The following is a 19,365-nucleotide window of genomic DNA, read 5'->3' as shown; positions in this document are numbered from 1 at the left end:
AAACTTCCGGGAAAGTGTTGTCGTGTGGTGCCTTAGCTCAAGCACATCTATTTTCCTGGTTGCTCAAATGTGGGCCTTCAACAGAACTAAAACACCAATGCATAAACTTAAGTGTGAATTTTTACTCACATTGGTTAAAGCGAAGTTTGCTTTTCTCTATCCATAAAGTCGGTTAACAAGTCAGAGAGAATGGAAATGTTTTGGTTGTTGTAAAAAGCATCAATGTAAGAGATGACCATGACCAATCTGAACATAAGAGCTGCACAAATAGGAATTTTCTTGTGTGATTTAATAGTGTATGGGCTGTTATTATGGGACTGGACACAGTGTCTCTTTACTACTTTTTATCTAAATGCTAGGCTATCCTTGTCTATTGATAAAAGTCCTAAAAATGGAAAGTTACTTTCATAGGACGTGAGCAGCTTTTATATCTTGAGACATAGCCCAAGTTGCTAATCCTAAGCTTACCTAATGTTCTATTTGCTTATCTAAAACTTCTGTACTGCCATGCAATATTGTCCAAGCTAACAAGTGAGACATAAAGTCAATGTAATGGTTTTAAACATTTTGCAAGAACAGTCTTGTAACTAAAACATAGGAGGATTTAAAAACTTTGATTCAGTTCATATCTCAGTTCATCTCATTGTTGGTGAGGTCGTCCTGAGGAGGTATTGCCAAGGACACCTTCAGACTTCAGTCAGTAATTTTGTTATCTGATGGATGCAAACAAATCTTTTGAAAAAGCCAGGAAGAAAAAAAAAACCCACAACTCTGCTTTAGCCACTTTGTATTTGTCAGTACATTGAAATGTAGCTATTCCTATCCTGAAGCAGATCTATGTTTTGTCTGCACGTTTGTATGTGAAGGCAGAAAATGCCATATGCTATAGACCCTACAGTGTAGAGGATCTAAATCTAATGGAAGAAATTTACACACAGTCCCCAGAGCAGACACTTGGGTAGCATTTGGCTCTCTCCCTGGCACTATGAAACCCTCTTTTCTTTGCTTTAATTGCTCAGTTCTGTGCTTGTTGGTAGGAAAGGTTTCCTGCAATCACTGTGAATTCTTAGTCTCAGTGATGCTTGGCATCCATGGAGTCCATAGCTTAAGTATGTGCTTTGTTTAAATAAACTGCTGTTTATCAGCTTTCACAGAGGAAATGCAAAAGTCACTCACTTGTTTGATTTCATCTTTTGTTTATGCTGGAGCATACAATAGTCACAAACACAGAAAACTGATTATAAATCTTCAAAATATAGCTGGGTGCTTGGAAGGGTGGCGAGAGCCTTACACTACTGACTGTAGTTGTTTTGGTTTGGTTTAAATTAAAACAGCACATTCATCTCCCTTTGACTGCAAAAACTATCTCATTTATAAAATATTATACATCTTCCAACTAAGAGTTAATTTTAATAGCTGATGCTTATAGAGGGCATGTAATCTATTATGCAGTGCAAGAAGGGCAAAACCTAAATGTTGCTTGAGCATTTAAATGTCAGTTTTAGTGCTGCTGGGCATCATAATGCTCAACAATGGGTTAAAAATACTGCACATTTTTGCTAACCTTAGAAGCCCCCTAATGGGTGGAGTATGGCAATGGGCGGTTTGCTGTAGATGGGCTTACTAACCCTTTACTGTAAAGCTAAAATACAGAAGACTGAAGTAATGGCCTGCATGAGATTGGATTTTCATGAAGCAATGATTAAGTCTGCTTAAATATCTCTTCTTCTTAAAAGAGAGTTGATGTGTTCTGCTGCAGTAAGAGCAATGATTTCAACCACTTACTAATCACTAGCTTTTTTTCCCCCTAAATGCTATAGGAAAAGCATTGCAGGAACAGCTTTAAAGAGTTAGGAAAGCTCATCAGCAACTGGTTGCCAAAATATTTATTTCTGCATACTCCACCCATGTTAGAATAATCAGATTAAACGAAAGATGTTTTTTACACATGGTTTTGAATCTGGAAATTAGTTGATACTCGCAGCAATTCACCGGACAGTTTAATTGCTGTAATAAATTTGCAGTGAACCTTACGGAAATAACACTTTCTTTTTTTTTTTTGCTGTGAGGATGGGTACATCCTTATGCAAAGAGAAGGCTGCTTGCTCCTTTGTCTGGCTGCTAATAACTGTAAAATTTCAGTTGGATTTTTGTAATTGGTAACCACACACAAGAAATCCCAACTGTATGAAGAAGTATGGAAAGCATAAACATGAGATGGTCAACAAGCTGTATTTCTAACAGCAGAGATTCGAGCAGAGATCATTATGCTTCTCAAAAATAGCCTCTGAAGATCACACATGGGTGCTTTGTGGGAGGGCGTTCCAGACTGTGGGAGCAGAACGAGTGCCGTTAGGCAGTTGAGGTCAACATGTGAACAAGGACTTAAGACATTTATGGTTGCATTTCTCCTTGCTTATGAAAAGATTTATCTCAACAGTTCAGGGATAGTTTATATAGCAAGCTTAATTTGAGGATAAGCAACATTTTATTGGCACAAGCTATGTGAAACATTAAATTTTAAGTTCTCTGGTATTTTTGTAATGATCTTCTTTGCTGTATACAGTGCATATTTTCCTATAGCTTTCATTTAAGTGCATGAAATAATGCTTTTCTGTAAATGATTTGCCACTGAGGTTACCAGACAACTGGTAACACCCTGTTCTACCAAGAGGGAAAGATGACTCCTGCATGGGGCTGGGACCCAGCCAGGAGGGGATGAAGAGACGTGTGATGTGTTATTTCCCAGTCTTGATCCCTTCATTCTTGGAACAGAACCAGATGTTTACCTCTTCTACAAACAATGAAAATGTCCATGTGGATTGAGTCTCTTGCTCATCAGGTCTTGCCATGGTGTGGTGGAGAGCAGGTGCTCTGTATCTCCAGGTTTGCTTTGTACTGGTATTCCCCATGAATTTCAGATATGCACTGATGAGCAGGTGCACCACTTCTACTAAGTGAAGCTCTCTAGTGCTGCGGTTGGAGCCTGTCCTTCTGTTTCAAGCACTGGTCAGCGCAGCTTGGGAGCTGACACTTTCAATCAGCAGGTCTGGAGAGAAGGACCTAGAGCATGCAGGCCTGGGGTATCCCAAATCCTCTGCACTGAAGTAAAGAAGAGAACATGCTTAAAAAAGAACGTTTGTGAATCTGGGTTTGGCTGTGTTTTCAATGAAGGGTTACATGCTGTCTTGTACAGTAAAGATGCTAGTTGCAGTTTAAATAGCAGAGTAAAAGCAGGCTTAATTCCAAGGAATGGTTGTGCTTTTTAACTTGGTTTTGTTGTTCTGCTCACTTTAGATGATTTAGATAAGAGGCTTACATATCAGTTGCAGAGATTTTCCTCATGTCTTTAAACTGTTGATTCAAAATGGAGGCACTTGAGAGTGCTGGGAGAACAGTTGTGTGGGGCACATGTGTGTTGAACTTAGCAGTATATATTAGTGCTTCATTTTCTTTAACTAATTTATTTCACTAATATCTGGCCTTAATCATTTTTATTATTTCTTGGTCTTTTTAGTGAAGGTTAAGGAGTGGATATTGGAGGTTTCTCAGCAGTGCCTATTAACAGGTGATGGTGATGCACATTGCTTGTTCCTTAGGGTGCCCCCAAGATATTCGGAATATCTCTCCCCATGTTTAGCGTAAGCCCCATGTGATACACTTGTTCTTGATATGAAAGGTGATGCCTCCCCAGGTAGTTTCTATCTGACTGCCTGAACAAGAATATGAAGAGATGTCAGTGTGCTGTATAATGCAATTACTGCACCAGGTCTCTGTTAGATCAATTAAGTCATAATTTTGATTTTGTATTAAGATTTTTATCCTCCCCTATTTACTTTGTGTGCTGGTAGTAAGTCATTCCACTGATGTTTGAGATACCTGGGTACCAGTTTCTTCTATAGCAACTTCCTAACTTTACTCTCTCCTCTACAGCCTCTTGTCCAGGTCAGCACATGCTGTACTTAGCAGCAGATATTTCTATACTCTTGTTTTCATCTTTGTAATGGTCTGAACTTGCCCTCTCTATATTCTTCTCCCCAGCACGCCATCCTCCCTTTTAGTAATGAGTACGTGAGAAATGGGAGCTGTAATTCTGCAAGTGACTTCTTTATAAGCAGTGCCATTTCTGCAAAGATGTACATGTGTGGGGGGCAGTGAGGATTTTCTTTCAGCTGCAGGATAAGCCAAGAATGAGTAGGTTAATTCGAATTAATTAGAAATGTCATCTTTATGAAGCTCAGCGCCTGAGATCACGTTGCGGTTCTAGTAATAGAATCATGCAGGTCTTTTTAACTGCACTGTTTAAGAACAGATTATTTTGACTGTAATTATTTTTGATTCAGGGTGTGTGAAGGCATAAAACCTTTTTTCTCCTTTCCAGTGAGTGTAAGAAGAATTCCATGCACTGGAGACTCTACAACATGGTCAGGTGTCTCAGTGCTCAGAGTCTGGGATTTTGTTTCTGTCTCCTGAAAATATTGGAGGTCACTGCATTCCATCTTCACTTACCTTGAAGAAGGAGGCAGCCTTGAAAGAGGATGGCCCAGTGCAGTGTGCAGGCAGTGGCTTTCCCTGCAGGATGTCCCTAGAGAAGTCGTGGCTTTGGCTATGTATGACCTGTGACCAAAGCACTCTGAGTATCAGTAGTATAATTATGCTCACAATTAGATGTGGAAACAGAAGTACACTTTTCCTTTGCCTGAAATAGATTCTCCCCCTCCTCATTCCAAACTGCAATCTTAAGTTGTATTGAAATGTATATGAAGTGTTCTCTTCCCATTAGGGAGCACGAACCTCTTCTCACTGTAACGTTTCCAGGTTGACAGTGCCCAGTTTGTGGTGGGTTTAATGGTTCTGCAGTTCTTTTTTAATTACAGCTATTGTTGTGTACTTCTTGCTGTGAATGGCTCGTCATTATGTAGTTTGGTAATTTGTTAGTATAAAAGCCTCATTATTTCAAACTAGTTCTGTGTAATGTGTTATTAGACATTTAAAACAAATTTAGGCTGCTGGACAATGTAGTTTTAATAACCTTAGGGAAATTCTCATAGGGGAGTAGAATGTTATTTCAGCAAAATGAATGAATTGAGAAAATAATTAAAATATGCATTACATTTGGGTAATGTAAACTTAAAGAAAATGGATTACAGAACATCACATTGCTTAACTGGATGTTGAATTCAGGATGCCTTGGAATGCTCTTAATGAACATTTCACTTCAACATTTTGTTTCAGTACATTTGAAGCTTTTGGCTGATGAGAGGATTTTTCTTTGATTTGCATTTTTTGTTGTTTTGCTTTTAAGTTTCTATTTCTAAATAAGTTTGTAGCATGAATGGCTTTGCAATGAGCTGCCCTCCCTGCTTTGCATCTCTGAGTGTCTTGAAAACAAAACGAGTGAATGAATGCTTGTCTAAAATGTTGTTCTTTGTTACATTAGAACACATTACAAGGTCATCTCTGTTGATTTCGCACACTGATTCCTGTTATCAGCTCACTAATCGCTAATGAGATGGTTTACACCACTAAGGCTTGGTAGAATGAAATCAGTTTACAAAAGGAGTGCTAGGATTATTTTGTATCTGGAAGAGAATCAGCCTGGGGGGGTTGAAGGGAGGGGTTGAGGGGTTACTACTTGATTGTTTATTTCAGTTATGGATTCCTTGCTGAAATTCCAGTCTGTACTGCTATTAGTAAAGGAGTTATTTCCTTTTAACTTGGTTTTTTTTTTGTTGCTTCTTTCATGTTAAAACAGTTTCAGTACGTCAGTGTTAGAAAAGAGCTGTAATGTATTTTTTCCAGCAGCAGTTCCTTGTTGGTTGCAGTGTCTGTAAAAAGCTTACGACATTAAGGAGTAATGGAGTATATCTTTCAAAGCACAAGGAACGAGCAGTCAGAGTGTTTTGACATAGTGTTTAAAGAAAGAAAATCATGGAATTTGGTTTCCTGCCCAGAACTTTGACTGCCTGTCTGGGAATTCAGCGCTGCATGTCAGTGTGATGTAGAATTAGTGATGTGCTTTGGAGTGTTTCTTTACAAATACAGTTGTGTCCTGCAAGTTGAAGGCCAGTGTATTGATGATTTACACTATTGTCTCCCAGAACTGATGAAGACCTACGTTCTTGAGGAAGCACTATCTTTCCAAATAAATTATTCTCCTTCTTCTAGAAAAGCAGAGACATTATCTGTCTCATCTGTAATGTGATGGTGTACTATGAAAGGTCATTGTTCTTGTAGACTTGAATCAGCTTTCAGCACACCATTTTAATTGTATTTCTGTGTTTGCAATGAAGTCGCTACCTCTTGCACCGACCTTAATTATTGTTCTGAAACGGGCTCTCAAAGACACTGCATGTTCCATAGGTTCTTTGAGACAGCGGGCATTAAGCACCCATAGGCAGCTCTGCTGGTGCAAAAGTTGACATATTCTTTGTTGAGTTTTTAGAGTCTTGTTTTTTTTTAAGATCAGTACAACAATCTACCCAAGCCGAAAGTTGCACATTTTTAATGTGATGACAATAGTTCTTAAAATTATTTTGCTCATTAATTGTGTTCCTGGGGAGTCAAACTGCCAGTATCCTAACAGAGATGATGAAGTGGATGCAGGTGTTTACGTCTTAATGCAACCTCTAGTCTGCACAATGGAATATTCAGTTACTTTCTTCCTCCCTAAGCAAATGGTGAGGAACAAAAGTGTGTTTGATATGATTCAGAGTAATGCTTGGCTATAGGAATTCAGGCAAGGGTGTTATTTTGAGGTGGTAAAGAGATGCAATTGCAAGAGTCTTAATCTGGCAGTTACCCAAGACTTTGTGAACCATCCAGAAGCAGGGAAATTCCTCCTCCTCTCCGATGCTGAGACACTGAGATGACCGAGTTTTTGTGGCTGCTTTGGTGGAAATGGAGCTGTCACAGGTTGCCTCCTCAGCAGCCCACCTTCCTGGGGAGCCTCTTGCCCGGTGCAGCAACAACCCTCCCGCTCACATCCCTTGGCTATAACAGTTCTCCTTCAGCCTCTTACGGCACAAACTTCGAGCTGTCACCTCCAATGAAGTGAAATGAATACCACAGGGCTGACAATTTGCTTCAGGTTAAAGCTTGTATGTTTCTTAGCCTGTTTTCTTAGCTATGCATGCTGTTCTGCCTGGCTGCAAAGTACAGCTTTGGACAGTTGGACACAAGTGTTGTCTGCTCAGGACTGCACAGCTGAGCCTACAGGGAACTGCTTTCAGTGCCAAGTATTTGACAGCTCTCAAATCTGGTGTTGGGATATTATCTTGTCACTCTGTTTCAGCAAGGGCACAAAGGTGAGCACATATGGAATTGACAAAGACGATCTGTCAATAAATGTGTTCTGCAGTCACACAGAAGGGCAGCGATGACAGCTGAGCAGTTATGGCTATTTCTGTTGGAGGAAGCCCCTTTCCTTCCAGAGGTGCTGCTGTAGGCATTTCCAGGCTTGGTACCTCCTGCTGAGTTCTGTCTCAATTCACCATCTGCTTCGGTATTTAAAGGGAGCGTGCAGCCACTGCAGTAGGAGTTGTGCTTACTTTTCGGTTGTGTTACTGGGTTATGCTGAACGCCCCTCTTGCTTTCCCTAATGGTGAAAGTGGAACAGATCCTGTTCTCTGTATTCTCCTGACAAACAGCACAATCACAACAGCTAGCAGTGTGGTGTTGCCTTTGTTGTACACACTTTCCCATGTACTAAAACAATATGTTGTTATCAGGAAAGAATCTTTTGTGGGTGAGCAGCACTGGGACGTTAGTGTTTAATGTGCAGGAGCTGCAGTTTCAAAACTATCACGTATGCCCAGCTCTCGGGTACTTCTATACAGCCTGGTGCTGGAGTTTGGTAGTAGGCCCTGACATGACACCTTCCACAACCTTCCAGCTGTGTGTTTCGGCTAGATGTTTTTTTGTTTTTTTGTTTAACAACAGTAACTTCAAGGAATGCTTTGATGTCGTTTCCTTCGCTGCTCTCCTCCAGCTCTTAACGGGTCAAGAGTAATTTTTTCACAGCATCTTGGATGCTCTACCAACCTTTTTTTCATGTTTCCGTGCCCGTGTGTGTCAGGTTCCTTCCTCAGAGTTCAGCTATTGTTCTGTGTTTGCTATGAGAGTCTGCAGTCCCCTCTCGCGTTCAAGTTCCTGCTGGGCCAGATGATGCTGAGAACTCTGTCTGTGGACAGTTACAGTCAAAGATGACGTGAGGGCAGTTTGAGGAACAGTTTGGCTCTGCACTTCAAGAGCATTTCTGTTTGGGTTGGTTTCCTGACGGCTTTTTTTGAAGAGGCTTCAGTCTAACAGGCATTAATTTAAAGGATTTAAAGGGACAGAGATTTTCTTACACATCAACATCATTATTTTGGGATCTCTTTTTTTTTTTTTTCAAATTCTAAACTATGATGTATTCCTTTCCTTTGTGTATCTAATGCAGAAATAGTCCCAGAGCTACTTAAAAAATCAATATGAATGTTGTAATAGAGGAATAAGAATGTGGTTTCTTCACTCTTTTGTTATCATTCAATAACATCTTCAAACTTGATGAAATTTAGAAGCTGGTGTGCACTTCTGCATATTACATAGAGCAAAGCAGGAGATATCTTTGGACAGTTGTGTCTCAGAAGTGAGTTTTCCATGACCCAAGTATCTTGGTTTGCTTTCTTTAAAAAAACAATAGTAAAAAAAAAAAAAAAAAAAGGAATGAAAAAAGGAGGGAGGAGCTGAAATGTAGCTTCTGGAAATGCTGCTATAAAAGAGAGAAGAAAAAAAGGTGGAGGGGGGAGGAGAAAGGAGAAAAAGGAGGGGTGGTTGGGGGAAGACTTGACACCAGAAGCTCTGTCATACCAGAGTCTCTCTTGGATGTCTGGAAAAAGTCTTATGCTTCTGGGATACTTTCCAAGATATTTTCAGTGACCATTGCCACAGGCGTGAACTTCTTAATGCATTTTGCAGTAATATCCACTGCAGTGAAATTGATTACTGTCTGAAAGCTTTTAGTGATAACAAGCAAGTAAGGCAGCACAAATACCATGAGCTAATTTGCATGTGTGTGTATTTTGTTGCATCTTCAGGAGCCCAGCAGGGACAGATGCGTTGCCTCAGGAAAATCCTGCTTGATTATTATTATGATTACATAATTATATTATTGTATATTTCTATTGTTTGATTCAATAGGAGGAATTATTTTCACACGTGTGCAAAAATGCTTGTGTGCCTATGTGCACACAAAGGATCTGGAAGCTGTCTTTCTCTTGGATATTTCAACTGGTACCTGAGGAAAGTATACGTTGGCTTCCTGAGCTGGAGTTTCAATAGGGCTCATTTCAAAGAAACTGAAATGCGTTCAAAAGCCAGAAGCAGTTTTAACAAATGAAATTCCAGTGGAAAAAAGAGCACTACAGCAAAGATGTATCTTCTTCATGTACCCACAGAGAATTTCAGGAGGCTTATACTTGTAGGGCCATCTTCGTGAGCAAGACGAGGGAGCTAAAGAAGCTGAAAATGCAGTTGAACTTGTGTTGTTGTTGTTTGGGGTTTCTTAAGTGTTAACTTCATATTCCTAGTGCAAGAGATCATTTGATCTGGAGAGGTTACTCAACTTAGACGGTCACTCTACAAAACTGACATGTGAACATCACATCATTTTAGTGAGAACAGATTTCAATGATTATGTTTAAGAAGACACAACGTATATGTGTGTACACACACACTCGCAAAACTTTAAACTGTGTGAATGGAAAGTCTTACTCAACAGAAAAGTCAGATCTCACAGTCAGTCACTGGTATGTCCCTGTCACCGTGCCCTCTGCCAGCACAGACATGCTGCAGCAGAGCCCTCCAGCCTGTGCTATTGCTCCCCCAAAGCACTGTGACTGATGGATGGTCTGCAGTAGACGAGGAGAGAAAAATACGAACTTGAGCACCAGCAGAGAAAAACAAGCTGTCATAAGCAGGCTTCATTACAAGGGATAGAAAGGTCAGAATATTCTTCCCCGCCCCCCTTCTGAGCAGTCACTAAGACACATCCAAGCAGAATTTTTCCAGACTGTTAACTGGTTCATCAGTCGGGGCTTCCTCTCAATTTTAAAAGCCAGCACCACTTCAGTGCAGAGGAATTGCTGGCTTCTTTCCCAGACAAGATTTCCCAAATTCAAAATGACCTTTCAAGATTCTAACTAATATGAGCTAAACAGAGATTTCCTCTTCATCAGGCGCTTTCTTGGATTGATCCTTTCGCTGAGAGCACATTCCCCACCACAGACCAGTGAAAGACCTTCCACCTGTGAGAACAAACACCTCTTTTGAAGAGCAGCAATCTTGAATCGTGTTGAAGTTGTTCCGTATTCCCCAAACTGTTATACTTGTGTTGGATGCACTGATTATGGGAAGGCACAGGGAGTACCAGTGAAATAACTGGAATTTTTATTTTCGATCCAGCCGTTCAAGGTCTGCATCAATAGACAGGGATGCAGTTACCCTCCATCGGGGATGAGGGGAGGGATGAGAAGAATGGCAGAAGAGCTCTAGAGCTGGGAATCAGGCTGCTGGGAGGATGGTTGTGTGCCATGCTAGCAGTCTGGCTGGGCTGGAGGAGAGGGCTTTTAGTGTCTTGCTGCATTGCAGCCTGTGCTGGGACTTATGGTCCCTCAGGACAGCGAGGTATTCACCCTGCGGGCAAGATCAGGGTGGCAGGAAAAGGGCTGGAGGAGACAGAGCAAGCAGGGTCACCCAGGAATCATTCTGCTCACTACCCGTGCCTCGTTTGGGGTTGTGATCTTCTGATGATAAAGAGTTTCACCAAAGCTTCATAAACTCTTGAACACTATTCATGCAAGTGTTTCCTGGTGTTATTGGTTCAAATTCCAGCTTGGTAACTACTGAGAGGATTTGGCAGAGAGGAGTGGAGGTGCAGTGGCTCGATCTGATGCCTGCTTTGTTTTGTATAGTTACATCTTGCTGTGCTCTCTGCAGCTACTGGGAAAATAGGCAAGATAAGGCAAAGCACAAGACTGAGAAATGTGTTATTAAAAAATAGCTGACAGGCAGTTCTGTGAAGCCTCGACAAGTGGCAAATAGTGAACTCCTCCCAGGAAGGCAGCAGTGACCATTTCTCAAAAGGATGGAGTATTTCAAATACAGAGTTGTGAAGTCTTATGGTTCCATTCCTGAAGGAGTTTGAGCAGAAGGAAAGTCTTCAAACCTGAAATCACACAATTCTACCATCAGATCTCCCCTGTTGAGCTGCCCTTTCAGATCCAACGTGGGATAAAGCCCTGTAACACTGAGGAAGCACAGGACCCAGTATTTGTGCTCTGTGGCCTGTGCTTCTTTCTTCCCCTATCAGTCTGGGTTATCATCCTAAGCCTTGCTCATGCTTTTGTTTTTACTCTCCAGCATTTTCCTCAAGTATGTGGCAAAGTTTTCTAATACTCAGTTATTCTTGTCAGTATTTACATGGGTGGTAATCTTGCTCTCTATGTAAGGTACATCCATTGTGGTGCGGCAAAGTTAGAGAGTCCCCGGGCACACACTGCCATCAGAATGGGCAGGGGAACAGTCTGTCTGCCTGCCTGCAGAGGGGTCTTTGGGGAGGCGTGGAGGGGGTGGAGGGTGGAACGGGAGGAGATGCACAAACAGTTTTTCATTTTTTGCCTGAAAACTTCTGCTTGAGCACTTAGGGAATCATTCGTATATATGTGATAATGCTTCTTGATGTCTGGGCGGCTGACATCATTGAAGAATTGGGATCTGTGGGGGCAAACTCTCAGCAGCTGCAGCAGGAAATCTAAAAGAAAAAACATCCTTTTATTCAACAGAAGTCAGCTGGCTGTGTCGAAAATGCTGCTAAGTATGTGGTTCTTTCTTGGAAAAGATTATCTGTGTGGTGGTTAAAACCGATTTGGTTTCAGTGCTCAAAGGAAAGAAAATCTTGGAGAAGTGCTTGATTTCAGTGCTTTATCATCAATATCTAAAACCATGTAGGGGCTGAGTGTGGAAGGCTGCAGGGAGGAGTGCATAGGTAGAAGGAACACAGTTTTGTCGTCTGCAATTCACTAAGCGTTCTTTTGCTGTGTTTTCTGTAACAATGGTAGAAAATTTATGGATGATTTGCTCTTCTGTTAAAGCAGCTCCTTCTTTGTTTTATAGACACTTCAGAGTTGTGTTTCCTACAGCTGTACCCAGGCTTGAATTCCGATGAATCGCCTGTAACAAAATTATTTGCTTTGTTTTTCTGCAAGGGTTTGGAGTAATTTGCAAGTATCTTATACTTCATTTTTCAGGGCATGCTTTAAAGCCAAGTGTGGTCAAGCAAGGATGTTGTTGTGAAGATGAGTATGGCTTTTTAAACTGAGAAAAATACACTGAAACAGAAGGACAGTAAAATGCTCTTGGGTATAGTTAAAGTTGGAATGCAGGAAACTCCTGGAAATTGATATAAATTCTGTGAAAGTTGCTTTGAAACTTTTAGTTTGCATTCTTATCAAATCACTCGGAGTGCTCCATTCTGTGCTGGCAATGTACGCATCTCCTATATATGTAAGTAAGTCTGTGCCATTTCAAGAGTTACGTAGGTGTATTTTCAGCACACATCACCAGCATTTCCTTGCACTTTTTTTGTTCATATTCGTTCTTTAATACAGATAACCCTGGCACAGCAGGTTCACAAGCCATTTCTTGTGCCTGTTTCTGTCTGTAAAGCGGGGTAACGATCCAGCTATCCAAGAGTACAGTGCTGTAGAACATCATTTAGCTGTTCTTTTGTGCCTCTGCTGCTTAACTGCTTTGCCTTGGTGTTCATCTAGGTGCATTAGCACCCTGCTTGCAGGATTCCTTAATCATGGCCTGCCATCACCAGCTGCTCCAAAAGAATATGACCACGAGGTCAGGTGAGAGTTAGGTGTGAGATGCTGAGGGAGAACCTAATGCAGAGAGAAGTACAGTGCTGGTGGGGTAAACCAAATACAAGTGTTGACCTTTTTGTCTGCTGCTCACAGACCTCCATTCAAATCTGTCCTTCCTCAGTTTATGAGTTTAAGTCACTGTTTTGCCTCATAATGCATAACACTTTTGACAGTGGTCTTTCATGGATGCCTTGTGTTTGCTATCAGTGTGCAATTGCAGTAATACTTCTTGAGAGCTGTGCTTTCAGGACAAACAGCGTACAGAATAAACCTTGCTGTAAAACAGCTCTCATCAGGCTTTGCCAGTATTGTCTGCACTTCCACTTGAGAGCCTGATTTTCTTGGATTTGCAGTCCCCCCAAGTAGTGTAGGCAGTTCGGTCTTGGTGTCACTGGTATTCCAAAAAGCATTAACAAGGGGGTCAGCAAACTGGCTTAATTCCCAGTGACATCACTGAAGCTGTTAGGCTACGTTCAGCCTAAAATGTACCTCACAACCTGAGTGCTGTGTGTGTGACTTGTCCTGTGAATTCTGCTTCTGTTCCTCAGGATGTAAAACAGGGAGTGCAGTTTGTCCTGCACGCTGTTGTGTAGTCACCATCCTGCAGTGAGAAATGATAATGCACTTTGATAACTGGAAGATGGGGAAGTGAATCAATATCTGTGAAAAAGCCAGTGAGGTGAAATTGCATCCAAGGTTTCTTCTGCTGGTCTGACAGAACCTACAGAGTTGCAGAAGCAGAAATGGGGGGGGACTGCAGTTGTGCATCATTTGTGCCTCCAGCTGAAAAGAAAGTGAAGTTCATTAGGTGGGAAGTACAGGCTGGAACATTGCTGGGGGAGGGGAGCTGCTTTAGTATTTTTTGCATCCCTTGTGCCATCTTGGACTTCAGCAGTATTTATTTTTAGTACATTTAAACACTGGAGAAGGAAGGGGCAGTTGTAATATGGCATATTTACATCATGCTGTCAGTTCCTGGCAGCCTATTTGCCTGTCAGAGTGCAGGAGAGAACCAGTCCATTAAGGACGTGAGTGCTACTTATGCCCAAGGGTGGTGAAACATCGTCTCAAGGGTCGGAAGGCCTTGCAGGCTAGCAGGTTGGTTTGTTTTTCTAAGGTGCATTATGGGCTTATTTTTTAATGTCAGAAAGACCGGAATGGGCTGTGCTGCCTCCCACTTTTTCCCTCTGCTCCTCTACACTGTATAGGAAAAAGAGAAGCAAAGTCTGTACATGAGATCAGCATGTGCTGGTTTTTCCCTTCATGTCACGCTTCATTTTTCCCCTCGTGTCATGCTTAAGTTCTCTGCCCCATTATAAAAATAAAAATCTATAAATAAAGAGGAACAAATGCTGAGGGGACAAACTGGACCCACAGCTATGTGCATGTCGTCACTTGTAGAAGTGTGCCTAGCCCCATTCCTCTCTGGTTTCGTACATTCCCTATTTTCTATGCTGTCAGCTTCACAGATACAGTCCTGGCTGGAGATTTTTTGCCCTGCCATAATACAGCATTAATTGAGCTGAGGCTGAAATGTTGTTATATTCATCTTACACTAAATTAGCTCACACAGTTTTATACAGATACATTTCTAAATGTTTAGGAAAAAAAAATGCTCTGAGTTTTGCTGCCATGCCTGAATATTACAGTAATACTTCTCTCCTGGAATTAGGCAACATTTAGGTCTGATCTCTCTTGTGTGACATACTGTCTCTGTTAGAATTCCAGGCGCAGGCACCCTATGATTTCCCTTTCTTGGAAACTGCTCTGTCTCAGCATGTGGGTAGGAGGCCATGTAAATAAATACCAACCACTTCTTAGCCTTCAATAGGCATTTCCTTTTTCCTGGTGGCTACAGAACAAACACTTTCTCATAGTTTGGCACCAAACATTTATAAAACTTTCCTACTTCTGAATAGACAATCAGATTCTTGGTGTAGTTTTTTTTCATTGGGTGCTATTTTTACTCATCTGTTGCTTGGTTTATCAGTAAATAGTGTCTGTCTGAGCAAGCTCTTCATCTGAAGCATTCACATTTCTGGTAATGGAATCATAAATGATTCGTAGAATCATAGAATAGTTTGGGTTGGAAATGACTTTGAGGGTCATCCAGTTCCAACCCAGTCAGTTTGCCCGGGGCTCCATCCAACCTGGCCTTGAACCCCTCCAGGGTCAGAGCATCCACAGCCTCTCTGGGCAGTCTGTTCCAGCGCCTCACCGCTTATATTACAATTTAGTCCAGGTTTCAACTGAAAGCTGTGATTTGTTTTTAATTCACAGGTTAACATGGCTTCTCCCGAATTTATAAGCTAGGATAGTTTTTCAAGTGTATGCCACAATATCATAACTAACAGTTGGGCTAATGGAGTGGCTAATGCATCATGTGAAATGCTACCAAGAGGTAGATTTGTAATGTCAAAATAGGTCACGCAAATCAAAATCAATGGTAGAGGACAGTGCTCTTCTCCTTTTTATCCACGCATACTTTAAGTTCCAGATTTAGTTGTATTTATACTTATTTACTTTTTTTCTTTTTTAATTTATTTTTAACTAGCAAACTGCTAATGTGCTTTGCTTAGTTCTGTTTATCTCAGTGATCACATTTAATGGATGTGTGACAGTGTCCTGTCCCTTCAATTTCCTTACCCAAACGTTCAGAGTATGTAATTGAATGTGAGCAGGATATAGATATGAACACTGATAAACAGCTGTAGAGAACAGAGCTGAAGAGTCTTTCATTGAAATTCACATTAGATGGGAGAGTGTAGAATATGCTGTATGTGATCTTTAGTTGGGTACACTTTCTAAGATGGCTGATCTAGACACAGTTTGAAGATGCATCAGATAACTTTTATGTAATGCTTCCACTCTGGATTTGACAGGAGTAGCCAAGCTTTGCCAGAAGGACCTTTGAAAATATGCATTTTTCCTCTACTGCTGCCTGTTGTAAAGCTGTCTAGGAAAGTGAGCCATCGTTGGATATGTCCCTATAATATTTTTATAGTTTCACTTGTAGATACGTTCCCATCCAATTTAGTTTTGCAATCTGCTGAAGCTTAGCCAAGTGTTATTGCTTCTGCCCCACCAGCACACACATTGCAGAACAGCTAGAACTTCTTCCAGTTCTTTGCATGGAAGTTACAGTTGTATATTTCTTATGGAAGTGAGTAGGGAACATGTACAAAGAAAAAACAATTGCTAGCTGAATTTTACTGTTTTGTGGCACAATAAACTGTTATCAAATGGATGTTTCTTACCAAGCAGTGTCCTGTTCAGTTCTTCAGCAAATGCAATGGGTGCTAGATTTCACAGCTAATTCTAATGATGGTCACGTGGACTCCAGGCAGTCTTAGTCCATGCTGCCAGGTAAGGAACTATGAAGGAATCCTCAGCTTTCTTCCTTCGGTGATTAACTGAACTTCTTCCATAGGGTTATTCGATAGCCAAGTTCAGGAGAATATCATTCGTATTCACTGCACGAGTTCAAGTGCATAAATCCTCTGATGCAGGTGATGCCCTTCTTGTCTTTAAATGACATCTACTTAGCATGAACTGTATTAGCAGAGAACAGAGAGTTTTGCCCTGGTTTCTCTAGCAATAACAGGACTTCAACAAAGCTAAACACAACAGGAATGGTTTACATCTTAGGACTTTATTGTTCAGACATCGTAAATTAGCTTGTTAGTGTCACTAGTCCTTGATTTAGAGTGACTAGAACCCAGAAACTTAGAAAAGGTGAAATTGTACCAACTGCTGTAAATGAGACCGTGCTGCTAATGAGGGTGCAGAACATGAGAGAATAAAAAAGAGTTCACAACAGCAAGAGAGAGCAGATAATGCCTATTGTATGGATAGTGAGCTGGTTAGAGTGGAGTCCAATTTTGTCTATGTGCAATGTATATATTTGATTTTCTGTGATTTTGTATGCTTGACTAGCAGAAAGAAATTCTGTCCCAGGGATCATGAAATGTCAGCCAAATTAACAGTACTTCTAAGCAGATGAATTTTGTATCACAGTTTACTCCTTTTGCTACACGGATGCGGAAGGAGTGTTCTGTATTGGTTAGATTCCTTTTGGTCAAATCTGCATCTTTTCTTTTTAGAGTTCAGAGGAAGGGAGAAGAATAAATGTAGATGCTTATTTATTTCTGGTGGACTTTTTTGGTTTTGTTAAGAAACATTTTAATAGGATCAGAGAAAAACAACTGCGACTGACATCTCGTTTTTCTTGCAGTTACGTCTGTGAAATATAGCCAGACATTTTAGATATACTCTTATAATAAATGTACTAAAGATACTGCTGACTGAACAGAGCATGTTGGTATCAGACGTCTTTGAGTCTTCTTACACAGTGTTGGTTTGATCTGTTTTTTCCTAGGAAAAAGAGAAGAAGTACATGCTTCCTCTGGACAACTTGAAAGTGCGTGATGTTGAAAAGAGCTTCATGTCTAGCAAACATATCTTTGCATTGTTTAACACAGAGCAGAGGTAAGAGAATGTGCTTTTATGCAGATATGCATATATGCAGATAATTGCATAAAGGTGTATCTGACTGAGCATTTTAATAACCGGGACTGCAGTTCTACTATTTCCACTGTGTTGAGTGAACAAAACGTTGATCCTTTTTATTTATCTGCTTTTTTGCTATTGCATAATGATGAGTTGAAAGGTTAGTATCCGTCCTCCTGGCCACTCACGGGGTGAAATGCTCCATGATTCGTCATTTAGTTTTTCTGTATGGCTGAATAATCATCTCCTGATCTTATTTTTGTTTTGTTTGGCAGTCTCCTAGGCTTACCAAAACATTCATGACTTCTGTACCTTGTGACCAGATTCTACTGGTGTAAATCACCAAAGCGTCATTGCTTTCCACTTTCTCCAGTGGAAAAACTTGCTTGTCTGTAATCTTGAGAGTCCTTCATTGTTTGTTTGGGTTTAAATAGAGCTGAATGGAGAACAAATGAAAATCCTCTTAATTCTCAGTTCACTGGAGTCTTTCCTTTGTAGTGTTTTGCTTCAGGCTTTTCTTTCAGACTCTGTCCTCTGATTTGAGGGATTGGTCACTCTGAGGAAGCCCATTAAGGGGGAAGAACCAATTCAGATTAACTGCACAACTAAGTTCAGATAACATGAGGCCACTTGAAGGCATACAAATGGCCTGTATTGTCATTAATTTATTGACTGATTCAATACTGCATTTGCAGTTAGATAAGAGGAATTGCATTGCAGCAGATGAAATGCAAGTTCTGTAATTTCTTCAGGAAAATTAGTAAAGTGTCTTCTAGTGATAGCTTTCATCAGTGCCATCGTTTTCTTCTTCTTTTCTCCTGTGTCCCTTCACATCCAATCCCCCTCCAGTCTCTAAAGCTAGGCAATACATTCAGATGTTCACGATGATGAAGGCTGGATGTGGCTCCCTGCAGAGCCAGCTGTTGTTGCTCCTGAACTGGCCAGAAATAGTTCTTTCAGAAGCAAGGAGTGCCCCTCCCTCCTGCAAAGCAAAAGCAAAGCACAGGATTTCTGGGCTGTCAAGTTTCTGCTGGCTCCAGAAACATGAGGACGCAATGTGAGTCTCACTCTGAACTGCCCCAAGGAGGCTTTGCCTACATTTGCTGACATCTCAGCTAACCCACATGTGGACATTGTTTGCCAGGAGATGTCCTTTGAAAGCATGTCTCTGAAATCTTATTCCCAGCAAGCATTTCTGGAGCACAGAAAAAACTTTGCAAAACTTTTCATCTTGTCTCTTCAGATGCTGGGAATTAATGTAATTATGATTTTCTGCTATAGCTATGTGTGACTTGTCCATCGTCCCATCGCTGCACATACTTTAGTCAGGAAGAGTAGCTGTCATGGTGGCTTGATGTCAGCCTTCCATGAGAAATCTGTTAAGTTTAGCCTCATTGTTTCTCTTTTGTTTGACTAACATTTGAATGCTGTCATCATCTTAAATAACAATCACTGAACTGCCATGAAAATTGAAGATAAGCAAGCATTTCCTCTGGCAATTATGGGATTCATTTGAGCATTGCACATTTGCATTTTCATGGATCTCCATGCACACCAGACAGCAAAGATCTCAAAGCAAGATGTCTAAAATGTTTGCCATGTCTGCAATAACCGTGCCCATTTGGGCTGTGAGTAGAACCTCCAGCATCTGCAGGCTGCTCTAAAAAGACCCGTATGTCTATATGGGCATGTTGAGACTTGACAGCAGAGCGATAAGATGACAAAATAACTGCCTTGGGAGAGGCTGTTTACAAAGGCGATCCTCCGGCTTAAAAGGAGGCAGAACTTGTTCTTGAAGAGATGTTTACTGAACTCTAATTACAACAGCAGCCCCTCAGTTATTGTGAAGCAACTGATTTTTGTCATATTTCCCCAAATTTACCTTCTGGCACAAATCAATCAAACCAAGTTGAGTGTCAGTTTGCTTTTCAGTGTCTCCTAAATTCAT

The 19,365-nt window shown here is 41.0% G+C and overlaps 1 protein-coding gene across 5 annotated transcripts in view; it reads left to right on the top strand.

The window, feature by feature from the left end:
• The window catches only part of DNM3 (dynamin 3), a 165,983-nt gene that overhangs the window by 83,313 nt on the left and 63,305 nt on the right, over nucleotides 1–19,365 (top strand). For all 5 annotated transcript variants that reach the window (XM_072342573.1, XM_072342572.1, XM_072342575.1 and 2 more), the window contains one exon: nucleotides 17,287–17,396. In XM_072342573.1, the coding sequence (XP_072198674.1) occupies nucleotides 17,287–17,396 (110 nt within the window). The remainder of the gene's footprint in view (nucleotides 1–17,286; nucleotides 17,397–19,365) is intronic.

Source organism: Excalfactoria chinensis, chromosome 8 (genome assembly GCF_039878825.1).
Source record: "Excalfactoria chinensis isolate bCotChi1 chromosome 8, bCotChi1.hap2, whole genome shotgun sequence".
Lineage (NCBI taxonomy): Eukaryota > Metazoa > Chordata > Aves > Galliformes > Phasianidae > Excalfactoria > Excalfactoria chinensis.
The sequence above is the reverse complement of the archived record's forward strand: the minus strand, read 5'-3'. Positions and strand labels throughout refer to the sequence as shown.